The sequence below is a fragment of the Chrysemys picta genome, chromosome 17 (genome assembly GCF_011386835.1).
Source record: "Chrysemys picta bellii isolate R12L10 chromosome 17, ASM1138683v2, whole genome shotgun sequence".
In the NCBI taxonomy this organism is placed as follows: domain Eukaryota; kingdom Metazoa; phylum Chordata; order Testudines; family Emydidae; genus Chrysemys; species Chrysemys picta.
This window is the reverse complement of record NC_088807.1, coordinates 20664694-20686975: the sequence shown is the minus strand read 5'-3', so window position 1 is coordinate 20686975 and position 22282 is coordinate 20664694. Positions and strand designations below refer to the sequence as shown.

Below are 22282 nucleotides of genomic sequence, written 5' to 3'. Positions count from 1 at the left end.
CCCCTGTGGGTCTGGCGCTGGGTGTGGGGCTGGGAGCAGGGATGCTGAGCCGGGCCCCTCACCTGCTACCACCAGCTCCACGGGGTCACTGGGATGCGACCAGACGGGCAGGTCTGATTTGATGCCATATTGGCAGCTGTAGCTCCCTGCATCTCCCCAGCTCACGTTGCTGATGGGAAACTCAACCACGTTCCCAGCCGGCTCCGCGTCCTGCAGCGCGTTCGGGTTCCCATCTTTGTACAGAAGGAACGTCGCGTTCTGGTGCCGACCCCGACACCGAATGGTCACAGCTCCCCCCGGGGTCACCCACCTGCTGGGGCTCAGGGAGATGGAGGGTTTGGGGAAGCTGAGCTCTGCAGCGAGAAGGAGACAGGCCGTGAGACAGACCCCAGCACAGTCACTGTGCACCGTCCTCACCACGGGCCCCTGGGAGAAAACCCAGCCAGGGGAACCTCTCCGAGATCCCAGAGATTCCAGGGAGCTACGCCCGGAACTGCCCGAGGACCTAAATCCAGAGCACCCCTTTGTACCCGTCTATGTACTTAATGGGCCCCCCCAGACCAATGTGTCCCCTCCCCATCCCTGCCCCATGGGATCAGACCCATAGGCCCATCCAGCCAGTATCCCCCTCCCCCAGTCCCCTCCTGGATCAGACCCACAGGCCCTCACAGCCGCTGTCTCGTACCCAGCAGCCGCCCGTAGCTGTTGTATCTCTGGCAGGGGCTGGAAACTCCCCGCTCTCAGGCTGGCGGCACCGGATTGGGCCAGATTGTGTCTGGTACAAAAACACCCGGCTCCTCCCCAGCGCTTCGCACCCGCAGATCTCACAGCGCTTCGCAGAGGGGGGCAGGGGAACCAGCCCCATTTTACAGAGGGGGAAACTGAGGCAAAGAAAGAGTCAGGGACTCGGCCAAGGTCCCCCAGAAAATCAGGGCCATACTAGGAATGGCAGCCAGCTCTCCTGATTCCCAGCCCCTGCGCTCTCCCCACTAGGCCACACGGCCACCCAGGCAGTGGGTTCTGTGTGCTGGCTGTGCCCCGAGCGCCGGCTCCACAGCTCCCATTGGCCAGGAACCGCGGCCAATCGGTACTGAGGAGGTGGTACCTGCAGACGCAGGCAGCGCACACTGCACTGAGCCCCCTGGTCGTGCCTCCGCCTAGGGGCCGGACAGGCCGGCCACTTCCGGGAGCAGCACAGAGCCAGGGCAGGTGGGGAGCCTGCCTTAGCCCCGCTGCACCACTGACTCGGAGCCACCTGAGGTAAGTGCCGCCCAGTCAGAGCCCGCACCCCAAACCCCTTCCCACACCGAATGCCTCTGCCCCAGGTGTCAGCCCCCCCTCTCTCACCCAAAGTCCCTCCCAGAGCCCAGACCCTGAACCTCTTCTGTCACCCCAACCCGCTACCCCAGCCCTGAGCCCCCTCCTGCATCCCCAGCCAGATCCCTCACCCCCCCTGCACCCCAACTCCCTGCCCTAGCCCTGAACCCCCCCTGCACCCCCAGCCAGAGCCCTCACCCCCCTGCACCCCAACCCCCTGCCCCAGCCCTGAGTACCCTCCTACACCCCCAACCAGAGCCCTCACCCCCTTGCACTCCAATTCCCTGCCCCAACCCTGAACCCCCTCCTGCACCCCCAGCCAGAGCCCTCACCCCCCCTGCACCCCAACTCCCTGCCCCAACCCTGAACCCCCTCCTGCACCCCCAGCCAGAGCCCTCACCCCCCCTACACCCCAACCCACTGCCCCAGCCCTGAGCCCCCTCCTGCACCCCCAGCCAGAGCCCTCACCCCCCCTGCACCCCAACTCCCTGCCCTAGCCCTGAACCCCCTCCTGCACCCCCAGCCAGAGCCCTCACTCTCCCTGCACCCCGACCCGCTGCCCCAGCCCTGAGCCCCCTCCTGCACCCCCAGCCAGATCCCTAACCCCCCCTGCACCCCAACTCCCTGCCCCAGCCCTGAGTACCCTCCTGCACCCCCAGCCTGAGCCCTCACTCCCCCTGCACCCCGACCTGCTGCCCCAGCCCTAAGCCCCCTCCTGCACCCCCAGCCAGAGCCCTCACCCCCCCTGCACTCCAACCCCCTGCCCCAGCCCTGAGCCCCCTCCTGCACCCCCAACCAGAGCCCTCACCCCCCCTGCACCCCAACCCCCTGCCCCAGCCCTGAGTACCCTCCTACACCCCCAACCAGAGCCCTCACCCCCCTGCACCCCAACCCCCTGCCCCAGCCCTGAACCCCCTCCTGAACCCCCAGCCAGAGCCCTCACCCCCCTGCACCCCAACCCCCTGCCCCAGCCCTGAGCCCCCTCCTGCACCCCCAGCCAGAGCCCTCACCCCCCCTGCACCCCAACCCCCTGCCCCAGCCCTGAGTACCCTCCTGCACCCCCAGCCAGAGCCCTCACCCCCCCTGCACCCCAACCCCCTGCCCCAGCCCTGAGTACCCTCCTGCACCCCCAACCAAAGCCCTCACCCCCCTGCACTCCAACCCCCTGTCCCAGCCCTGAGTACCCTCCCGCACCCCCAGCCAGATCCCTCACCCCCCCTACACCCCAACTCCCTGCCCCAGCCCTGAGTACCCTCCTACACCCCCAACCAGAGCCCTCACCCCCCCTGCACTCCAACCCCCTGCCCCAGCCCTGAGTACCCTCCCGCACCCCCAGCCAGAGCCCTCACCCCCCCTGCACTCCAACCCCCTGTCCCAGCCCTGAGTACCCTCCCGCACCCCCAGCCAGAGCCCTCACCCCCCTGCACCCCAACCCCCTGCCCCAGCCCAGTGAAAGTGAGTGAGGATGGGGGAGAGCGAGCGACAGACGGAGGCGGGCTGGAGTGAGGGAGGGAGGAGTCTCAGCACAGGGACGGGGGTGGGGCGTCAGGGAAGGGGAGGGGAAGGGGTGTTCAGTTTTGTGCAATTAGAAAGTTGGCAACCCCAGCAATGAGAAGAAGCCCCCGCCCTAAAGCCAAGCCCTGGCTATCTAACCAGACACACGGTGCAGGACGATGATTCATACGAGGGGAAATGGAGGCACGGGCAGGTTAAGTGACACCCCACGGTCCCATGGCGGCAGGGATCCACCATCCCTTGGCCCCAAATCTCCAGCCTCAGGAGAACATCCCACTTCCATCATCCCCACTCCCCGGCCGTGCGTCCCCTCTGTTAGGCCCAGGGTCAGGGCAGAGCCTGGCTCTGAGCATCCCATCAATGCAGAGCCCCCCTGAGGGTCTGGCTGGGTGTGGGGCTGGGAGCTGGGCCCCTCACCTGCTACAATGATCTGCACGATGTCACTGGGATACGACCACTTGGGCGGCTCCGATCTGGAGCGAGATCGGCAGCTGTAGATCCCTCCGTCTTCCCGCCTGGCGCTGGGGATGGTGAATTCACCCCCGTCCCCAGCAGCATCCAGCTCCCGGATTTCAATTCCACCTTTATACAGAAATAACCTCTTGGCCCCGCACCGACACTGACAACTGAGGGTGATGGCTCCCCCCGGGGCGATCACCCCACTGGGGCTGACGGAGATGGAGGGGCTGGACCAAAGGAACTCTGCGTTCACACACAAACAGGAGTGAGATGGGGAGACACAAACCCCTCCCCGGGTGTCTGTAACCTGCCCTTAGTGCCCAGCCCCAGGGACAGCGCCGGAGCTAACAGACACCTCACTGCATCCACAGGGAACCTGTGTGCTGAGTTCTGATCTCAGCCCCCCAGGGTCAATCCGGAGTCACCCCTGACTGCACTGGGGACAGAGCTGGGTTCTGATCTCAGCTCCCCGGCATTAATACAAAGAGGTTGAACTGAGTTTGGGGTGAAGGTTCAGGTAAGGTGACCAGACGATAACTCCAAAATTTCGGGACCGCCTCAGGGGGAGCGCCTTTTCAATTGTTACACTCACATCCGGGTCTTTGGTGGCACTGGGGCGGCGGGTCCTTCAGTTGCTGACAGTCTTCAGCGGCATTTCGGCAGTGGGTACTTCTTTCTTTGGCGGCAAGCTTTATTACCCGCCACCGAAATGCCGCTGAAGACCATCAGCGACTGAACGACCCATCGCCGAAGTGCCGCCGAAGAGCCGGACACGCTGGGTGAGTGTAACAATTGAAAAGGCGCTCCCCCTGCCTGTCACCGCCGCCTGTGGGGGAAAAAAAATAAGGGACACCGCGCCCGAAACAAAATATCGGGACAAATGGCGTCCCGACCGTACTTCAGTCGGAACGCGAGACAAACTGCTCGATATCAGGACAGTCCCGATTTTATCGGGACGTCTGGTCACCCTAAGTTCAGGGCTCAGCTCCTCTTTTCCCCTCCCCCAACCTCAACATTAAAGTTTCTCCAGCCCCAGAGATACTCACGTCCCAACACCCCGCTCCGCCCGGCCAGCCAGCAGCCTGGAAAGGAGACGGGTCATTACGTACCAGATCCCAGAGCAACTGGATCCTACACCCTGTTCTTGGATGCCTCCCATGGGCACATGCCCTGCTCTCAGATCCCCCTGTGACAAAGTGGGGGTTTCCTTAGTGTTTTGCACGAATACTGTGTGGGTCTCAGTTTCCCTGTGCGCTGTGTGTGTAACGAGGTGGTGGGAGAGGGTTTGTTGCTGCAGAGGACCAGGTGTGACCTCGCTAGGAGCTGGAGCCCCGGACAACGGCTGGAGATGGGGGACCTGAGCACCAGTTACCAGGAGGCCCAGCCCAGCCCAGCTTGCAAGCCAGCCGGTTCTGGCCAGTGGGAGGACAAAGGGCTGAGGAGAGAGGACCCCGGTGACCTGACCGGTTCTGACCAGTGGGAGGACCAAGGGCTGAGGAGAGAGGACCCCGGTGACCTGACCGGTTCTGGCCAGTGGGAAACAAAGGACGAAGGGACAGGGCCCTAGCGACTGTTTACCTGGGACGAAGACAAAAGATGTAGGACGGGCTATTGGGGCAGATGATATAGGAGGGGGCTGGAAGGAGGGGGCTGCTGGCCTGGAGAGGGGGAGCAGGCAGAGCCCACCTGGATGCAGGGGAGACTGGGATGTGCTGTGCTGAGGGAGGCCAGGCCTGAGGCCCTGAGAGTTTCCTGTGCTGTGTTCAGATGCTCACTAAACCCTCCTGTTCTACGCTGGCTGAGAGTCGCTCCGGGCTAGAGATCAGGGTGGCATTATTCCCTCTGGGAGTGGAGGCCCCGGGGGCCCAGAACGAGTGGACTCCCTGAGGGGGCCCACGGCAGAGACAGACATGCTAAGGCTCAGAGAGGTGCGGCTCCAGGAGGTGGATGGGCCTGACCCCCAAGAGAGAGTGGACCCCCGTCACTGAAGGAGGAGCTGAGAGAAGGCGCGAGTCCTGTGAGTCCGTGACACCCCCCATTGGCACACCCCCATGGACACAGGCCTTGGTCTCAGATCCCCCACCCCTCCCATGGGCACATGCCCTGGCTGTCTCCGATACTCACCAAGGAGGAGGATGGTGAGAGCAGACACCATGATGGGGACAGTGGGGGGCCCCTCAGCGCTGCCACGAATACCCCAGTGCCCAGCTGCACTGATCCGACGCCCGAGTGGGAGGAGAATGAGGCAGTGAACCAGGGCCTACAGCTACAGGAAGCTGGCGGTGTCTCGTCTGTTCTTGTAGCCATCACACTTTTGCTCTCTTATCTGCCAGCCATATCGACATCAGTCAAAATAGCCCCGGCAAACCACGTCCTCTTGGTCACGGTGTGACGAAGCAGGGAGGTTTCTTGCTGTTTTCAGTGGTTTGCATGCAGAGGGGGTGGGACTCAGTTTCCCTGGGTGTTGCTGGTTTAATGAGGTGGTGGGAGAGTGGGGTTGGAGAATTGATACCCCAGCGACTGGTGACCAGTGCGAGAGTCACAGCCGGTTCCAGCCAGAGCACAGCTGAGAGGAGAGGAGGCCATGGGGACCTGGTTTATGACCCTGTTTACCTGGAGAGAAGACAATGGACAGAGGCGGGGCTTGGGGCCGGTGATCTCAGATGCCCAGCTGGGAAGCAGGGGGCTCGGGGCTGGAGAGGGGGAGCAGGCAGCGCCCACCTGGATGCAGGGGAGACTGGGATATGCTGTGCTGAGGGAGGCCAGGCCTGAGGCCCTGAGAGTTTCCTGTGCTGTGTTCAACTCTCAATAAACTCTCCTGTTTTACACTGGCTGAGAGTCGCTCCGGGCTAGAGATCAGGGTGGCATTATTCCCTCTAGGAGTGGAGGGAGTGGAGGTCCAGAGCGAGTGGACTCCCTGAGGGGGCCCACGGCAAGAGACAGGTGTGCTAATGCTCAGAGAGGTGCAGCTCCAGGAGGTGGAGGGGCCTAACCCCGGAGAGAGAGTGGACCCCCGAGAAGGGCTGTCACACTGTAGGGGGAGTTGAGAGACAGCGCGAGTCCTGTGAGTCCGTGACACACCCCCATGGGCACACGTCCTGGTCTCAGTTTCCCCCACATGGACACATTCCCTGGTCTCAGATCCCCCCTCCCCGCAGCACACTCCCTGGCTGTCTCCGATACTCATTAAGGAGGAGGATGCTGAGAGCAGATGCCACGTGGGGGGCCCCTCAGCATTGCCACAGACGCCCCAGTGCCCAGCTCCACCGAGCCCGGAACAAGGCACTGAGCCAGGGGCTGCAGCCACAGGAAGCCGGCGATGGCTCATCTCTGCCTGTGTCCCTCACACCTTTGCTCTGTCATCTGCCAGCAACACCTACATCCTCGATCAAAATAGCCCCAGCAAACCACGTCCTCTTGTGCCACGGCCCACGGCCCCAGCGCTGGGCAGGGGGCTCCCCGGGGATGTGGGGTCACTGTCACCAACCCCCACCACCGCCACATCGGGGCAGAGCGATGGGCCCCCTAGCCTATGTCCCCCTCCCTGCTTGCTGGGGGTCTCAGTGGTTAGAGCAAGGGGGTCTGGGAGCCAGGACTCCTGTTTCTCTCCCCAGCTCTGGGAAGGGAGTTGGTCTCTCCTAGTCCCAGGATGGGGGACTGGCTGGCTCAGGGGGGCAGGGAATGGGGCATGGGGCCTTTCCTCTCTGGGGGCCCCACGGCAGGGGGAGAAGAAGGCTCAACCATCTTTTCTCCAATGTGGGAGGAGGGATTTAGACCCCAGGCCTGTTCAGCCCTCAACCTCTTTGCTAGAGGGAGGGTTAGTGTCTTCAGTGGGAGCCCAGCCTCCGTGTGTATCAGCCCCTCAGTGCCCTGAGGTGCCTCCCCCTCCCGCCCCACAAAAACCACAGGCCCCTTTGCAGAAGATGCCACCAACTGGCCATTGAGGCCTGGCATAGTTGCAGCCATCTCCCGCCACTAGATGGCGCCGCAGGCTGGCCAGGAATTCACCGGTCGGGGGAGCAGAGCTGAGAGCCAGAGCTTCTAAATGCCTCTGAAATTTCACCTCCTGGACAGGCGACCTCCTGGGCAGCAAAAACTCCCTTTGCCAGCCCCTGAGCGCTGCAAAAACCACAAATCACCCCCACACCCACCCACCCACACACACACCCACACACACGATCAGTTCTGCTCTGAGATCATGAGACTGGTTTTAAAAATTCCGAGCGTGGTTTATAAACTAGGGAACGTGGCTTTAATAATTCAGAGCTCGCTTTCCAAATCGTGCGCTTGGCTGCAATAGAAACCAGGACACGGCTTGAAAAAATCCCGAGAGTCTCTCAAACAACAGCGAGGCAGTTTTCAAAATCGCAAGGTCGGCCTGAAACTCGTGGGTGCGGTTAAAAAACAAACAAACCGTGAGAGCGTGGTTTAAAAACGGCGCGAGTGGTTAAAAACCTCGCGAGATTGGTTGACAAAGTGTGACCGCGGTTTACAAAAATCACAAAAGCGGCTTCGAAATTGTGAGATTTGTTTCAAAATCGCAAGGACTTCAATGACTGGGTTCAAAACTTGTGAGCCGAGTTTAAAATCCTTGAAACTGTTTTTAAAATGGCGAGCTGGGCTTGAAAGCGGTGAAGCTGGCTGAAAGTTCAGGAGATTGGCTTCAAAACTGAGGGAGGGTTTGAAAAATGGTGACATTTTCTAAAAATATCATGAGACAGGGCTTTTAATTTGCCTTCTGGTTGGTTTTTTGAAGTTGTCGATTTTGGTCTTGGGGGCTGTTCCCCGCGTTTGCCAACTTTCCTACTCAACCACGAATGCTAGAAACTGCCGGTTTTTGCAAACAAAATTGTCCTGAAAACCCTGTGGCAGCAGGAGCTGGAAGCTTTAAGGGAAGTAGCAAAAATGGCAAGACTTGGAATAAAATCCCCCAGACTTGGCAATGCTGTGAAAGCCATGGATCAATGCCCCTGGGGGAAGCCATGCTGGGGCGGAGAGCGCCCCCTTCGGCCCGGAGCTAGGCAGAAGGTTCACAGATTCCTAGATTCTCAGCCCAGACGGGACCACTTTGATCACGTAATGTGATCTCCTGTATAACGCAGGCCAGAGAACTGCCCCGAAATAATTCCTAGCGCAGACCTTTTAGAACAAATCCGAACTTGCTTGAAATGCTGTCGGGGATGGAGAATCCACCCCCACCCTTGGTCAATTGTTTTCTCCGTTAAAAACGTACGTTATTTCCAGTCTGGATTTGTTTAGCTTCAACATCCAGCCCTCGGATCGTGTTAGCCCTTCCTCTGCTAGACTGAAAAGCCGATTATTAAATCTTCGTTCCCCACGTAGGTACCGATAGACTGGGATCAAGTCACCCCTGGACTTTTTCTCTGTTCAGCGAAACAGCTGGAGGTCCTGGTGTCTCTCGCTCTCAGGCAGGTTTTCTAACCCTTTAATTGTCCGTGTGGCTCTTCTCTGACCACTCGCCAATAGATCGACGTCCTTCTTGAATGGTGGCACCAGAACGGGACACAGGATCCCGGCAGCAGTCGTCCCAGGGCCAGATCCCGAGGGGAAATCACCTCTCTGCTCCTGCTTGGGATTTAGGCATCTCAGGATCACATCAGCCCGTTTGGCCTGGGAGCTCCGGACCCGTTCCGGTGATTCTCCACCACCCCCTGCAATGTTTGTCAGAGGGCGGGGGAGGGAAGGGGCACGGCTGTCCAGTTACTGCTGCAGCTGGGTAATTTGGGATGCCGAAACCCCACGCGCCAAACCAGAGTCGCTGGCCAAAGCGAGCCCCAGCTCGCAGACGTGCAAATTCACACACACACACAGAGCAGATCTGAGCCCAACCACCAGGGGGCAGCAGGGACACACACACACACACACACACACACACACACACACACACAGAGGACTCCTCCCAACATACACACACACAGTGGGGCAGTTCTGATCCCAGCCACCAGGGTGAAGCAGGATACATACACACACACACACAGAGCATACATAGACTCCCCGCAACACACACAGAGACCAGGCAGGTCTGATCCCAGCCACCAGGGGGCACCAGGGACACACTGTGATAAAGCTGGGGATTTTTTTAGTGTTTTGCATGAATACGACGTGTGCCTCAGTTTCCCCATGCACTGCGTGTGTAACAAGGTGGTGGGTGAGGGTTGGTTGGTGCAGAGGACCAGGTGTGACCTCGCCTGGCAGCCGGAACCCCAGACAACAGCCTGGAGACGGGAACTCGAACAACTGGCGACCTGGTGTCTAAAGGGCCCACCCCAGCTTGGCTGCCAGCCGGTTCTGGCCAGTGGGAGGACAAAGGGCTGAGGAGAGAGGACCCCGGTGACCTGTTTGCCCAGAATGAAGACACAGGGCGGAGCAGGGGCTGCGGGGAGGTGATATCGGACGGTCGGCTGGAAGCAGCTCGCTCTGGGCTGGGGACAAAGAGCAGCCGGAGCCCACCTGGACTGGGACAGACCCGGCTGGACGGTGCTGAGACGGGCCAGGCCCGAGCCCCTGAGAACTGCCTGGGCTGGGTTCAGCCGTACAATAAACCTCCTGTTTTACGCCGGCTGGAGATCGGGGGCATCGCTCCCTCTGGGGGTGGCAGCCCCAGGGGGGCCGAACAAGGGGACCCCCGAGGGGGCTCCCGGAGGAAGCAAGGTGGGCTGGAGGCTCAGAGGTGAGGCCCCAGGAGGCGGCGGGGCCAGAGGGCCTAACCCCGGAGAGCGAGTGCGCCCCTTGGGGGGGGGGGGGCTGTCACACAAAAGGAGGGTCTCCCAGGGGCCGTACGGAGCCGAGAGAGCCCAGGGCCTGGGAGTCCATCACACACACCCAGAGTGGGGGCAGTTCTGATCACAGTCACCGGGGGCAGCAGGACACACACAGAGTACATCGCCTCCCCCCAAGTAACCCCCTTGGCTCTGGTCTCAGCTGCAGTTCCCCTCCCGACCCCATGGATCCCCTGCAGGGCTGCCCCCTCGGCGTGACGGGGAGCCCCCTCCCCCCACCCAGCTCTGTGCCAACTGCGCTTGACTCGGCAGGTCACTGTGTGTTGTGGGCAGGATGTGCACGCTGCTGCCCTGCAGACCCCACTCCTGTTTGAAGGGGAATGGGTCCTGGGGCCTTTCCCCTCTAGGGGGCGCCGACCCCCACCCGGCCCCAGGGCAGGGACTGGCTGGCTCAGGGGGGCAGGGAATGGGGCCTGGGGCCTTTCCCCTCTAGGGGCACCGGCTCCCATCCGGCCCCAGGGCAGGGACTGGCTGGCTCAGGGGGGCAGGGAATGGGGCATGGGGCCTTTCCCCTCTAGGGGGCGCCGGCTCCCATCTGGCCCCAGGGCAGGACTGGCTGGCTCAGGGGGGCAGGGAATGGGGCACGGGGCCTTTCCCCTCTAGGGGGCGCAGGCTCCCATCCGGCCCCAGGGCAGGGACTGGCTGGCTCAGGGGGGCAGGGAATGGGGCCCGGGGCCTTTGCCATCTAGGGGCACCGGCTCCCATCCGGCCCCAGGGTGATTAGATAGATAGATAGATAGATAGATAGATAGATAGATGGCTGGGGATAGATTGATAGAAGGGGTGTGTGGGGATGGATAGATTCCTCCCCTCCCCCTTGTACATGCAGATCGGGAAGAGAGCAGGTGACTCTTCTGTGTCCTTGACAGCCTCTATTCCTCCGTCCTTCCACTTCTGCGTTCTCTCCTTCCCCACTCCCCCGCGCAGCACCTTGTGCCTTTGGTAGAAACCTCCTGAGCTCAGCGAAATGGAGATGAGCTGCCAACCCCTGCGCTACGGGAAGGGTTTTAGTGGGGGAAATAGCCAGCCATGGGATGGCGGGGTGTGGGGGTGTGATATTGTGTGTCTGCATCCGCATTTGTGTGTAGATCTGTGTGTGTAGGTTTGTGTGTGTGCATGTTGGTGTGGGGGTGAGGGTGTTTATGGCTGTATTGTGGGTATGTGTGATGTTTGTGTATATTTGGGTGTGTTGGACTGTGGGTGTGAAGTGTTTATGGCTGCATCGTGGACTTTAGGTGGGTGGGTGTGTTTGTAGAAACCTATGTGTGCGGTGTATTTATGGCTGTGTTGTGTGGCTGTTGTGTGTTTGTGTAGATCTCTGTGTGTTTATGGCTGTGTTGTGTGGCTGTTGTAGATATCTGTGTGTGGTATGTTTATGGCTCTGTTGTGTGTTTGCACAGAGCTTTGCGTGCTAGTTTGTGTATGCAGTGTGGGGTGTGTTTAGGGCTGTGTTGTGTATGGATGTGTCCCTATGTAAGGGGGTGGGTGGGTGTATTTGTATGAACCTGTGTGTACTGGTTTGTATTTGTGGTATGTTTATGGCTGTGTTGTGGGTATGTGTGATGTTTGGGTAGATCTGTGTGTGATGGATTGTGTGTGTGGTGTGGGTGTGTTTATGGCTGTGTTGTCTGTTTGTGTAGCTGTGTGTGTGTAGATCTGTTGGGGAGGGTGTATATGGCTGTGTTTGTGTAGCTGTGTGCAGGGAGGGTGTATATGCCTGTGGTGTGTGTTTGTGTAGATCTGTGGGGGGTGTATATGGCTGTGGGGGGTGTTTGTATAGATGTGTGTGTACAATTGTAGGGGGGTTATGGCTGGGGGGTGTTGTGAGGGGACGGTGTATATGGCTGTGTTGTGTAGATCTTTGTGTGGTGTGTAGATGTGTAGGGGAGGGTGTATATGGCTGTGTTGTGTAGATGTTTGTGTGGTGTGTAGATGTGTAGGGGAGGGTGTATATGGCTGTGTTGTGTAGATGTTTGTGTGGTGTGCGATTTGTAGATCTGGCGGGGAGGGTTATATATGGCTGCGATGTCTGTTTGTGTAGATGTGTGTGTAGGTTTGGAGAGGGGGTTATGGCTGGTGTGTGTGTGTGTGTGTCTTTGTGCGGTCGGTGTGTGCACCTGGGAAGTGGATTGTGGAGATCCCTGTGCAGGCAGGTGTGGGTGTATTTAATGGGACCTACACACACACACACCCGTCCTTGCCCGCATGCCCTGGGTGTGGGGCGGGGCTGCAGGGGGTGCACGGGACGAGGGGGTGCCCAGCGCAGGGAGGTTGCAGGGGGTGCCCAGTGGGGATGGGGGGTTGCCGGGGGGGCACACAGGACTGGCGCGGGGAGGGGGGGGCTGCAGGAATTGCAGTGGGGGGTGACATCAGCCTGCGCAGAGCCAGCTACTCCTGTTCTCATTCTCATGCCAGGCCGTTGTGGAGCCCAGCTGGGAGCACAATGGCCGGGAGGGGCCCCTCCCCCAGCCCTGTAGCGCACTCCCCCCCCCCCCCTCAGAGAACCCAGGAGTCCTGGCTCCCAGCCCCCCCTTCTCAAACCACTAGGCCCCACTCCCTTCCCAGAGCCAGGGAGGGAACCCAGGAGTCCTGGCTCCCAGCCCCCACTGCTCTAACCCTCTGCCCCCCACCCCCTGGGTTCTGTGCCCAGCGGGGGGCAGGGCGGGGGCCTGGCTGTGCGTTGTGTCCACGCCGGAAAATCTGGGGCTGCAGCCGAGCCCCCTGTTTACAGCACCGGGTGTAACTGGAGAACGGGACTGGCTCAGAATAACCCGACCCGCGGCCCCGGGCCCCAGGGACGCGCTGTCCTCACCGCGCCACACAGACCCGTCGCGCCCGCCGGTGCCAGCCTGCCCTACCTGCGGCCTCCTCACCCGACTCCCCTCCTTCCCCAACTTCCCCCTCCCCCTAAACCTCCACCCACTCACCCCTGAGCCCCCCAAACCTTCCCCCAACGTCCCTCTCCCCCCAAACCTCCCCCACTCACCTCTGAGCCCCCCAAACCTTCCCCCAAAGTTCCCCTCCCCCCAAACCTCCCCCACTCACCCGAACCCCCAAACCTTCCCCCAACGTCCCTCTCTCCCCAAACCTCCCCCACTCACCTCTGAGCCCCCCAAACCTTCCCCCAAAGTTCCCCTCCCCCCAAACCTCCCCCACTCACCTCTGAGCCCCCCAAACCTTCCTCCAAAGTTCCCCTCCCCCCAAACCTCCCCCACTCACCCGAACCCCCAAACCTTCCCCCAACGTCCCTCTCTCCCCAAACCTCCCCCACTCACCTCTGAGCCCCCCAAACCTTCCCCCAAAGTTCCCCTCCCCCCAAACCTCCCCCACTCACCTCTGAGCCCCCCAAACCTTCCTCCAAAGTTCCCCTCCCCCCAAACCTCCCCCACTCACCTCTGAGCCCCCCAAACCTTCCCCCAAAGTTCCCCTCCCCCCAAACCTCCCCCACTCACCTCTGAGCCCCCCAAACCTTCCCCCAAAGTTCCCCTCCCCCCAAACCTCCCCCACTCACCCGATCCCCCAAACCTTCCCCCAACGTCCCTCTCCCCCCAAACCTCCCCCACTCACCTCTGAACCCCCCAAACCTTCCCCCAAAGTCCCTCTCCCCCCAAACTTCCCCCACTCACCTCTGAACTCCCAAACCTTCCCCCAACCTTCCCCCTCCTCCCAAACCTCCCCCCAATCACCCCTGGGGCCCCCAAACCTTCCCCTCCCCCAAAACTTCCCCACTCACCCCTGAACCCCCAAACCTTCCCTAACTTCCACCTCCCCCCAATCACCCCTGGGGCCCGCAACCTTCCCCCTCCCCCCAAACCTCCCCCCACTCACCCCTGGGGACCTGATCCTTTCCCCAATGCCCCGACCCCCCCAAACCTTCCCCCAACTTCTCCCTCCCCAAAACCTTCACCATCTCACCCCTGAGCCTCCCAAACTCACCCCAACCCCTGAACCTTTCCGCTCCCCCCCTCCCAATTTTTCTCAGTTTCCTTTTCGTCAAACTTTCAACTTCAGATTGAAACAATGTCCTGTCCAGATGGGAGCCAGCGCCCCCTAGAGGGGAAAGGCCCCGTGCCCCATTCCCCACCCCCGAGCCAGCCAGTCCCTGCCCTGCGCCTCTCCCACCTTCCCTTCCCCATGAACCCCATCCTTTCACGACCACTTTCGCCCCAAGCGCCCTCAAGCGTCAGACACGCGACCACGCCCGTCGGCCGGCTGCAGCGAAACCACGACCCACCCAAATGCGGCCGGCTTGTGTCGCCTGCAGCGACGGGAACCAGCCCAGGTCTAACGCCCAGGCTGGAGCCGAGGGGCCCGACTGACGGGGGGCTGGGGAGATGGCTCCTGTCTTGGGCAGACTGAAAAATATCAACTCTTGCCGGTCGCCACTTTGGGGGCAGCACCAAAAATGCCCGCCCAGCGCGCTGTGGGGACATCGAGGGGGCCCCATGCAGAGCCCACGGGGCAGGGCACGCGGCCCAGTGGAGATCTGAAACAGAGGCGTCTTTGTCAATTTCACCGTCCCCCACCCCTACTTTCCCACCTGGTGAAACTGGTCTACGCTGCGGGGGGAGGGATCGATCTAAGATACGCAACTTCAGCTACGAGAATAGCGTAGCTGAAGTCGACGTATCTTAGATCGTATTAAAATTACTTATTTTGCATCCTTGCGGCGCTGGATTGATGGCCGCAGCTGCCCCGTCGACTTTGCTTCCGCCTCTCGCCCTGGTGAAGTTCAGCAGTCGACGGGAGAGCGATCAGGGAATTTATCGCGTCTACACTACACGCGATAAATCGATCCCCGATAGATCGTGATTTTCAGTCCAGAAAACAAAGTCGATGGGTTTTGGGCAACATTCGCACCAAGAGCCGGTTCTTAATTCCTAACACGGCCTGAATTCTGAGCTCGGTTTACACAGGGTAAATCTGGACTCTGGATTGACACCCCGGGGAGCTAAATCAGAATCCGGCCCTGCCCCCATTGCAGTCTGGGGTGACTCTGGATTGATGCCAGGAACTGAGATCAGAACCCAGCCCTGCCCCCATTGCAATTGGGAGTGACTCCGGATTGACGCCAGAAGCTGACTCCAGATTGATGCCAGGAACTGAGATCAGAACCCGGCCCTGCGCCCAGTGCAGTCAGGGGGTGACTCTGGATTGACACCAGGAGCTGAGATCAGAACCCAGCCCTGCCCCCATTGCAATTGGGAGTGACTCTGGATTGACACCAGGAGCTGAGATCAGAAACCAGCCACGCCCCCATTGCAATTGGGGGTGACTCCAGATTGACCCCAGGGGGCTGAGATCAGAACTCAGCCCCGCTCCCATTGCAATTGGGAGTGACTCCGGATTGACCCCTGGGGAGGGAGGACTGAGATCAGAAAGACACCCCCTCCAGCTAAAAATAGCCATTTATAAAACCCAGGATTAAATACAGACCTGCTGAGGTTATTAATTTGATCCCTCCACCTCCCCCCCACCCGCCTCGTTATCATGCCACCCTCTTTCTTAATACCCCGCGTTCCGGCCCCTTCCCATGCAACAGTAAAATCCCCACAGGTTCATTGGTAGGTGGGGGGGGGCTGATCTGAGGCAGGGCGCCCCCCCAGGTGGGCCGTAAAGAAATAGTTTGTCTGTGACCCCTTCCCCCCCCCCAGACTCCGGCCCACGTCCCCCCGGATGGTGTCCGTCAGGCACTGCTGGTGGCGGTGCTCCGGGCGCAGCATTGCCAGGGCTTCTTGGGCAGGGCCGGGAGGGCGAGGAGGAGGAAGCAGCCACCGCCGAAGATCAGCACGGCGCCGGCGGCCACGGCGCAGGCCACGGACCACGAGTACTCGTACTCCAGCGGCACGCTCTGGTCGCTCTCGATAAGCCGCCTCACCGAGCGGCGGAAAACCTCCAGGCTGATCAGCACCATGATCCCTGCCGGGAGAGAGGGAGAGTGGGAGCAGCGCTAGGAGGCGCTGGGCTGCGGGGAGTGGGGCAGGGGGCTCAGTAGGGGGCGCTGGGCTGCAGGGAGTGGGGTGGGGAGCTCGGCAGGGGGTGCTGGGCTGCAGGGGGTGGGGCGGGGGGCTCTGCAAGGGGCGCTGGGCTGCGGGGGGTGGGGCGGGGGGCTCTGCAAGGGGTGCTGGGCTGCGGGGATTGGGGCACGGGAGCTCGGCAGGGGGAGCAGGGTGGGGGGCTCAGCAGGGGGCACTGGGCTGCGGGGAGCGGGGTGGGGGGCTCAGCAGGGGACTCTGTGCTGCAAGGAGTGGGGCGGGGGGCTCAGTAGGGGGGCGCTGGGCTGTAGGAAGCTGAGTGGGGGGGGTTCGGCAGGGGGCACTGGGCTGCAGGGAGCTGGGTGAGGGGTTGGCAGGGGGCTCTGTGCTGCAGGGAGTGGGGTGGGGGGCTCAGTAGGGAGCGCCAGGCTGCAGGGAGCTAAGTGGGGGGCTCAGTAGGGGGCGCCGGGCTGCGGGGAGCGGGGCGGAGGGCTCAGCAGGGGGCGCTGGGCTGTGGGGAGCGGGGCGGAGGGCTCAGCAGGGGGCGCTGGGCTGTAGGGAGCGGGGTGGGGGGCTCAGCAGGGGGCGCTGGGCTGTAGGGAGCGGGGTGGGGGGCTCAGTAGGGGGCTCTGTGTTGCAGGGAGCTGGGTGGGGGGCTCAGTAGGGGGCGCCGGGCTGCGGGGAGCGGGGCGGAGGGCTCAGCAGGGGGCGCTGGGCTGTAGGGAGCGGGGTGGGGGGCTCAGTAGGGGGCGCCGGGCTGCGGGGAGCGGGGTGGGGGGCTCAGTAGGGGGCGCTGGGCTGCGGGGAGCGGGGTGGGGGGCTCAGTAGGGGGCGCTGGGCTGCGGGGAGCGGGGTGGGGGGCTCAGTAGGGGGCGCTGGGCTGCGGGGAGCGGGGTGGGGGGCTCAGTAGGGAGCGCCGGGCTGCGGGGGGCGGGGCGGGGGGCTCAGCAGGGGGCGCTGGGCTGTGGGGAGCGGGGCGGAGGGCTCAGCAGGGGGCGCCGGGCTGTAGGGAGCGGGGTGGGGGGCTCAGTAGGGGGCGCCGGGCTGTAGGGAGCGGGGTGGGGGGCTCAGTAGGGGGCGCCGGGCTGCGGGGGGCGGGGCGGAGGGCTCAGTAGGGGGCGCCGGGCTGTGGGGAGCGGGGTGGGGGGCTCAGCAGGGGGCGCTGGGCTGCGGGGAGCGGGGTGGGGGGCTCAGTAGGGGGGCGCCGGGCTGCGGGGGGCGGGGCGGAGGGCTCAGTAGGGGGCGCCGGGCTGTGGGGAGCGGGGGTGGGGGGCTCAGCAGGGGGCGCCGGGCTGCGGGGAGCGGGGTGGGGGGCTCAGTAGGGGGCGCCGGGCTGCGGGGGGCGGGGCGGAGGGCTCAGTAGGGGGCGCCGGGCTGTGGGGAGCGGGGTGGGGGGGCTCAGCAGGGGGCGCTGGGCTGTGGGGAGCGGGGTGGGGGGCTCAGTAGGGGGCTCTGGGCTGTGGGGAGCGGGGTGGGGGGCTCAGTAGGGGGCGCCGGGCTGTAAGGAGCGGGGGTGGGGGGCTCAGCAGGGGGCGCCGGGCTGTAGGGAGCGGGGTGGGGGGCTCAGTAGGGGGCGCCGGGCTGCGGGGAGTGGGGCGGAGGGCTCAGTAGGGGGCGCTGGGCTGTGGGGAGCGGGGTGGGGGGCTCAGTAGGGGGCTCTGGGCTGTGGGGAGCGGGGTGGGGGGCTCAGTAGGGGGCGTTGGGCTGTAGGGAGCGGGGTGGGGGGCTCAGCAGGGGGCGCCGGGCTGTAGGGAGCGGGGTGGGGGGCTCAGTAGGGGGCGCCGGGCTGCGGGGAGTGGGGCGGAGGGCTCAGTAGGGGGGCGCTGGGCTGTAGGGAGCGGGGTGGGGGGCTCAGTAGGGGGCTCTGTGTTGCAGGGAGCTGGGTGGGGGGCTCAGTAGGGGGTGCCGGGCTGCGGGGAGTGGGGCGGAGGGCTCAGCAGGGGGCGCTGGGCTGTGGGGAGCGGGGTGGGGGGCTCAGTAGGGGGCGCTGGGCTGTGGGGAGCGGGGTGGGGGGCTCAGTAGGGGGCGCTGGGCTGTGGGGAGCGGGGTGGGGGGCTCAGTAGGGGGCTCTGCAGGGCCGGCTCTAACTTTTTTGCTGCCCCAAGCAGCAAAAAAGAGCGCCGCCACACTGAGCCCCCCCCCCCCTCCCCGGAGCGGAATGCCGCGCCGCGCTGCCCCCTGCCACCGCAAGATTGGCGCTTGGTTGCCTGGTGCCTGGAGCCGGCCCTGGGGCTCTGTGTTGCAGGGAGCAGGGCGGGAGGCTCCCCAGGAGGTGCTGGGCTGCAGGGGCAGAGGGCTCGGCACGGGGCGGGGAAGGTGGTACCTACCGGAGATCATGAAGAAGCAGGAGGCGGGTTTGAGCAGGAACTCCACCCCTTTGCTCAGCGCCATGGTGATGCACAGGGAGCCCATCACCATCAGGGTGATGCTCAGAAGAGAGATCACAGCCGCCGTAATGTTCAGCTCTGCGGGGGGGGGGGGGGGAAGGGGGGGAAGACAGAGAGTTACCCCAGTCTGGGAGGAAAACCCCCACTGCCAGCCTCCAGTACAGCCCAAGAGACCTTGGCTAGATGGGCCCATGGGTGTGATCTGGGGTCAGGAGGAGGCGGGATACCGGGCAGATGGGCCCATGGGTGTGATCAGGGGCAAGAGGAGGCGGGATACCCGGCAGATGGGCCCATGGGTGTGATTGGGGGCAAGGAGGAGGCGGGATACCCGGCAGATGGGCCCATGGGTGTGATTGGGGGCAAGGAGGAGGCGGGATACCCGGCAGATGGGCCCATGGGTGTGATCGGGGGCAAGGAGGAGGCAGGATACAGGAGTAGATGGACCCATCGGTACAATCCAGGGACATTCTAACCTTTTTTTGTTGTTCTCTGGAAAATGCGGGCGTTCTCCCCCGTGCTGAAGAATTTGAAGTAGGAGCAGTTGGCTTCTGGGAAGGGAGAAAGGAAGGTGGAGAAATTGGAGACATATAAACAGGGGCAGGGGGGCAGAGAAGGGGATGGGGAATCAGGAAGTGTGAACACTCCGGGCGGGCGGGGTGAGTTTGGGGAGAAGGGGTCAGGTGGGGTGAGTTAGTAACCCCCTGCTATCCCAGCCCTGGGCTCCCTGGACCCCCAGATCTCCAGTGCCTCTCAATCCTGACCCTCAGCCCCCTGCTATCCTAGTCCTGGGCTCCCCCTACACACACCCAATTCCCCCAAACCTTCCTGCTTGAACCTTCCACCCCAAACTCACCAGCCCCGCCAAACCTGCCCCTCACACTCACCCCAGCCCCTGAGTCTTCCTCCCCCCCCAACTCACCCCCACTAGAAATGTAACAGGAATTTCACCCTCTGCAGAGTGTACCGATGCATTCCCCAAAGGGCTGGGAAATTGGGGGAAGGAGGGAGATTTATTAACACTCCCCATGTTTTGTCACAGATGGGAATTAGCTTGAGATAGATAGATAGATAGATAGATAGATAGATAGATAGATAGATAGATAGATAGATGCAAGGGGGTGGATGGAGGCATGGAAGGGTACGGCTAAGAGACACGGGTGTTACCCCCCAGTTCGGGTGGAATGAAGATTCACCAAGGAACTCGCTGAAACCGACCCAGGACACCAACGGGGCCAGCGAGACCACGCCGGCTCCCAGGGCACACGGATTTCCCCGCTTTCCGCAGGGGAGCAAAGACCCCAGCTGGAGGAGCAAAGCCGGGGAGGTGTGAGCCGAGGTCTCCGGCACCTGGGAACTGGCTGAAGGAGAGCTGAAGGCCGGTACAACCCACAGTGCCATGGGCTTGGCCTGGCCGGACAATGGCTTCAATTCTGGCTCTTTGTGATGCCCCCCCCCTCCCAGGTGTCCAACGCTGTGCTCCAGCTGGGAAACACCCCGGCGACTCTCAAAATGCTGCCTGGGCCTCACTGGACATGCTAGGAGAAGTTCCCAGGACCCTCAGGACCCTCAGGAGTGGACAGGTTCCTGCCACGAGCCTGTCTTGGTTGGACACGCTGAGCCAAGCTCTTGGAGGGAAGCTGGAGGGTGTGTGGGGATGGATGGATGGGTGTCTATGGGATGGACAGATGGATGGATGGATGGATGGATGGATGGATGGATGGATGGATGGATGGAGGGGTGTGGATGGGGTGGATGGATGGATGGATGGAGGGGTGTATATGGGGTGGATGGATGGATGGATGGATGGATGGATGGATGGATGGATGGATCGATGTGTATGGGATGGATGGATGGATGGATGGATGGATGGATGGATGGATGGATGGATGGAGGAGTGTGTATGGGATGGATGGATGGATGGATGGATGGATGGATGGATGTGTATGGGATGGATGATGGAGGGGTATGTATGGGATGGATGGATGGATGGATGGATGGATGGATGTGTCTGGGATGGATGGATGGATGGATGGATGGATGGATGGATGGATGGATGGAGGGGTGTGTCTGGGATGGATGGATGGAGGGGTATGTATGGGATGGATGGATGAATGGATGGAGGGTGTGTATGGGATGAATGGATGTGTATGAGATGAATGAAAGGATGGATGGAGGGATGGATGGGTGTGTATGGGATGGATGGATGAATGGATGGAGGGGTGTGTCTGGGATGGATGGATGGATGGATGGATGGATGGATGGAGGGTGTGTATGGGATGGATGGATGGATGGGTATGTATGGGATGGATGGATGGATGGATGAATGGATGGAGGGGTGTGTCTGGGATGGATGGATGGATGGATGGATGGATGGATGGATGGAGGGTGTGTATGGGGTGAATGGGTGTGTATGGGATGGATGGATGGATGGATGGATGGATGGATGGATGGATGGATGGATGGAGAGGTATGTCTGGCATGGATGGATGGATGGATGGATGGTGTGTATGGGATGAATGGGTGTGTATGGGATGGATGGAGGGATGGATGGGTGTGTATGAGATGGATGGATGGATGGATGGATGGATGGATGGATGGGGTGAATGGGTGTGTATGGGATGGATGGATGGATGGATGGATGGATGGATGGATGGATGGATGGATGGAGAGGTGTGTCTGGCATGGATGGATGGAAGGATGGATGGATGGGTGTGTATGGGATGAATGGGTGTGTATGGGATGGATGGATGGAAGGATGGATGGATGGGTGTGTATGGGATGGATGGATGGAGGGATGGATGGAGAGGTGTGTATGAGATGGAGGGAGGGAGGGTTGTGTGGGGATGGAGGATGTGTGGGGTTGTAGGAGCAGATTTTTGATAGCCCAGTAACATGTTTTAAACCACTGCCAGCAGCTGGAATTCCAGTTGTTATGCTTATTACTGAAAGCCTCTAAAAAAAGGCGTTTTTGAACCCTTAGCACAGCTAACAGACCCAAAGGGGAGGGTGAAGTGAGTGACCTCAAGGAGTAAACGTGACCCTCTGCCCTCCTGGCTTGAGTTGTTTTTCCGAAGCACGTGGTTTTGCAGGACGGAAGTCTGGCAATAGTTAACTATTGCTATACAGCTGTTAACTGATGGGAAATTGCCCACTAGACAGGCTGGAAATCTCCACCCGTAACGTAGCGTCGGCTCAGCAGTTTTGTGAGTGAGCAAGCTATGCAATACTAACACGATGGATATAAAAAGGGGAAGAAATCTGAGCTCTATGGACACTTGAATGCCTGGACACCTCTCAAGTTCCCCTGGAGACCGCCAGCTGGCCACTGGACGCCTACACTGATCCACTCGAGACCGTCTCAAGTCCCTGGGTCAATATGAATCTGGGATTTTGGGGGGTGTTTTACTAACCTGTTGTGGAAGAGCTTAAGACTAAGTAATATAGAGCTTTAAGTGAGAGCACTCTTGTGTTGCCCTGTTTGTGCCAGCCATCTATCGGTCAGACAGCCGCGTCTCCCCTGATTTATTTCCTGACACCACCTCACACAGAGTAAAGTTACCAGGAGCTTTGGGTTGAAAGAACCCCAGGTAACAGGGTGGCTGGGTGGTTGGCTGGCTGGCTGGATGGGTGGTTGTGGGGAGGATAGATGGAGGGAGGGATGGAAGGAGGGGTTTGATGGGTGGGTGGGGGTGGATGGATGGACAGACAGGTGTACATGGGGCTAGATGGAGTCTGTATGGGATGAATGGACGTACAGGGATAGATGGAGGGGTGTGTGGGGATGGATGGAGGGAGGGAGGGATGGGGTGGATGGATGGGATGGGGTGGG

The 22282-nt window shown here is 61.5% G+C and overlaps 1 protein-coding gene across 1 annotated transcript; it reads right to left on the bottom strand.

The window, feature by feature from the left end:
• Positions 1-15481: 15481 nt before the first annotated feature.
• On the bottom strand, positions 15482-19987 carry CACNG6 (calcium voltage-gated channel auxiliary subunit gamma 6). Its single transcript, XM_065570949.1, has 4 exons — positions 19981-19987; positions 18927-19001; positions 18394-18531; positions 15482-16010 (listed from the first exon to the last, which is right to left on the bottom strand). Exons 1-4 carry the CDS (start codon positions 19985-19987, stop codon positions 15778-15780), a joined length of 453 nt encoding a protein of 150 aa, XP_065427021.1. The 3' UTR covers positions 15482-15777.
• Positions 19988-22282: the final 2295 nt, after the last annotated feature.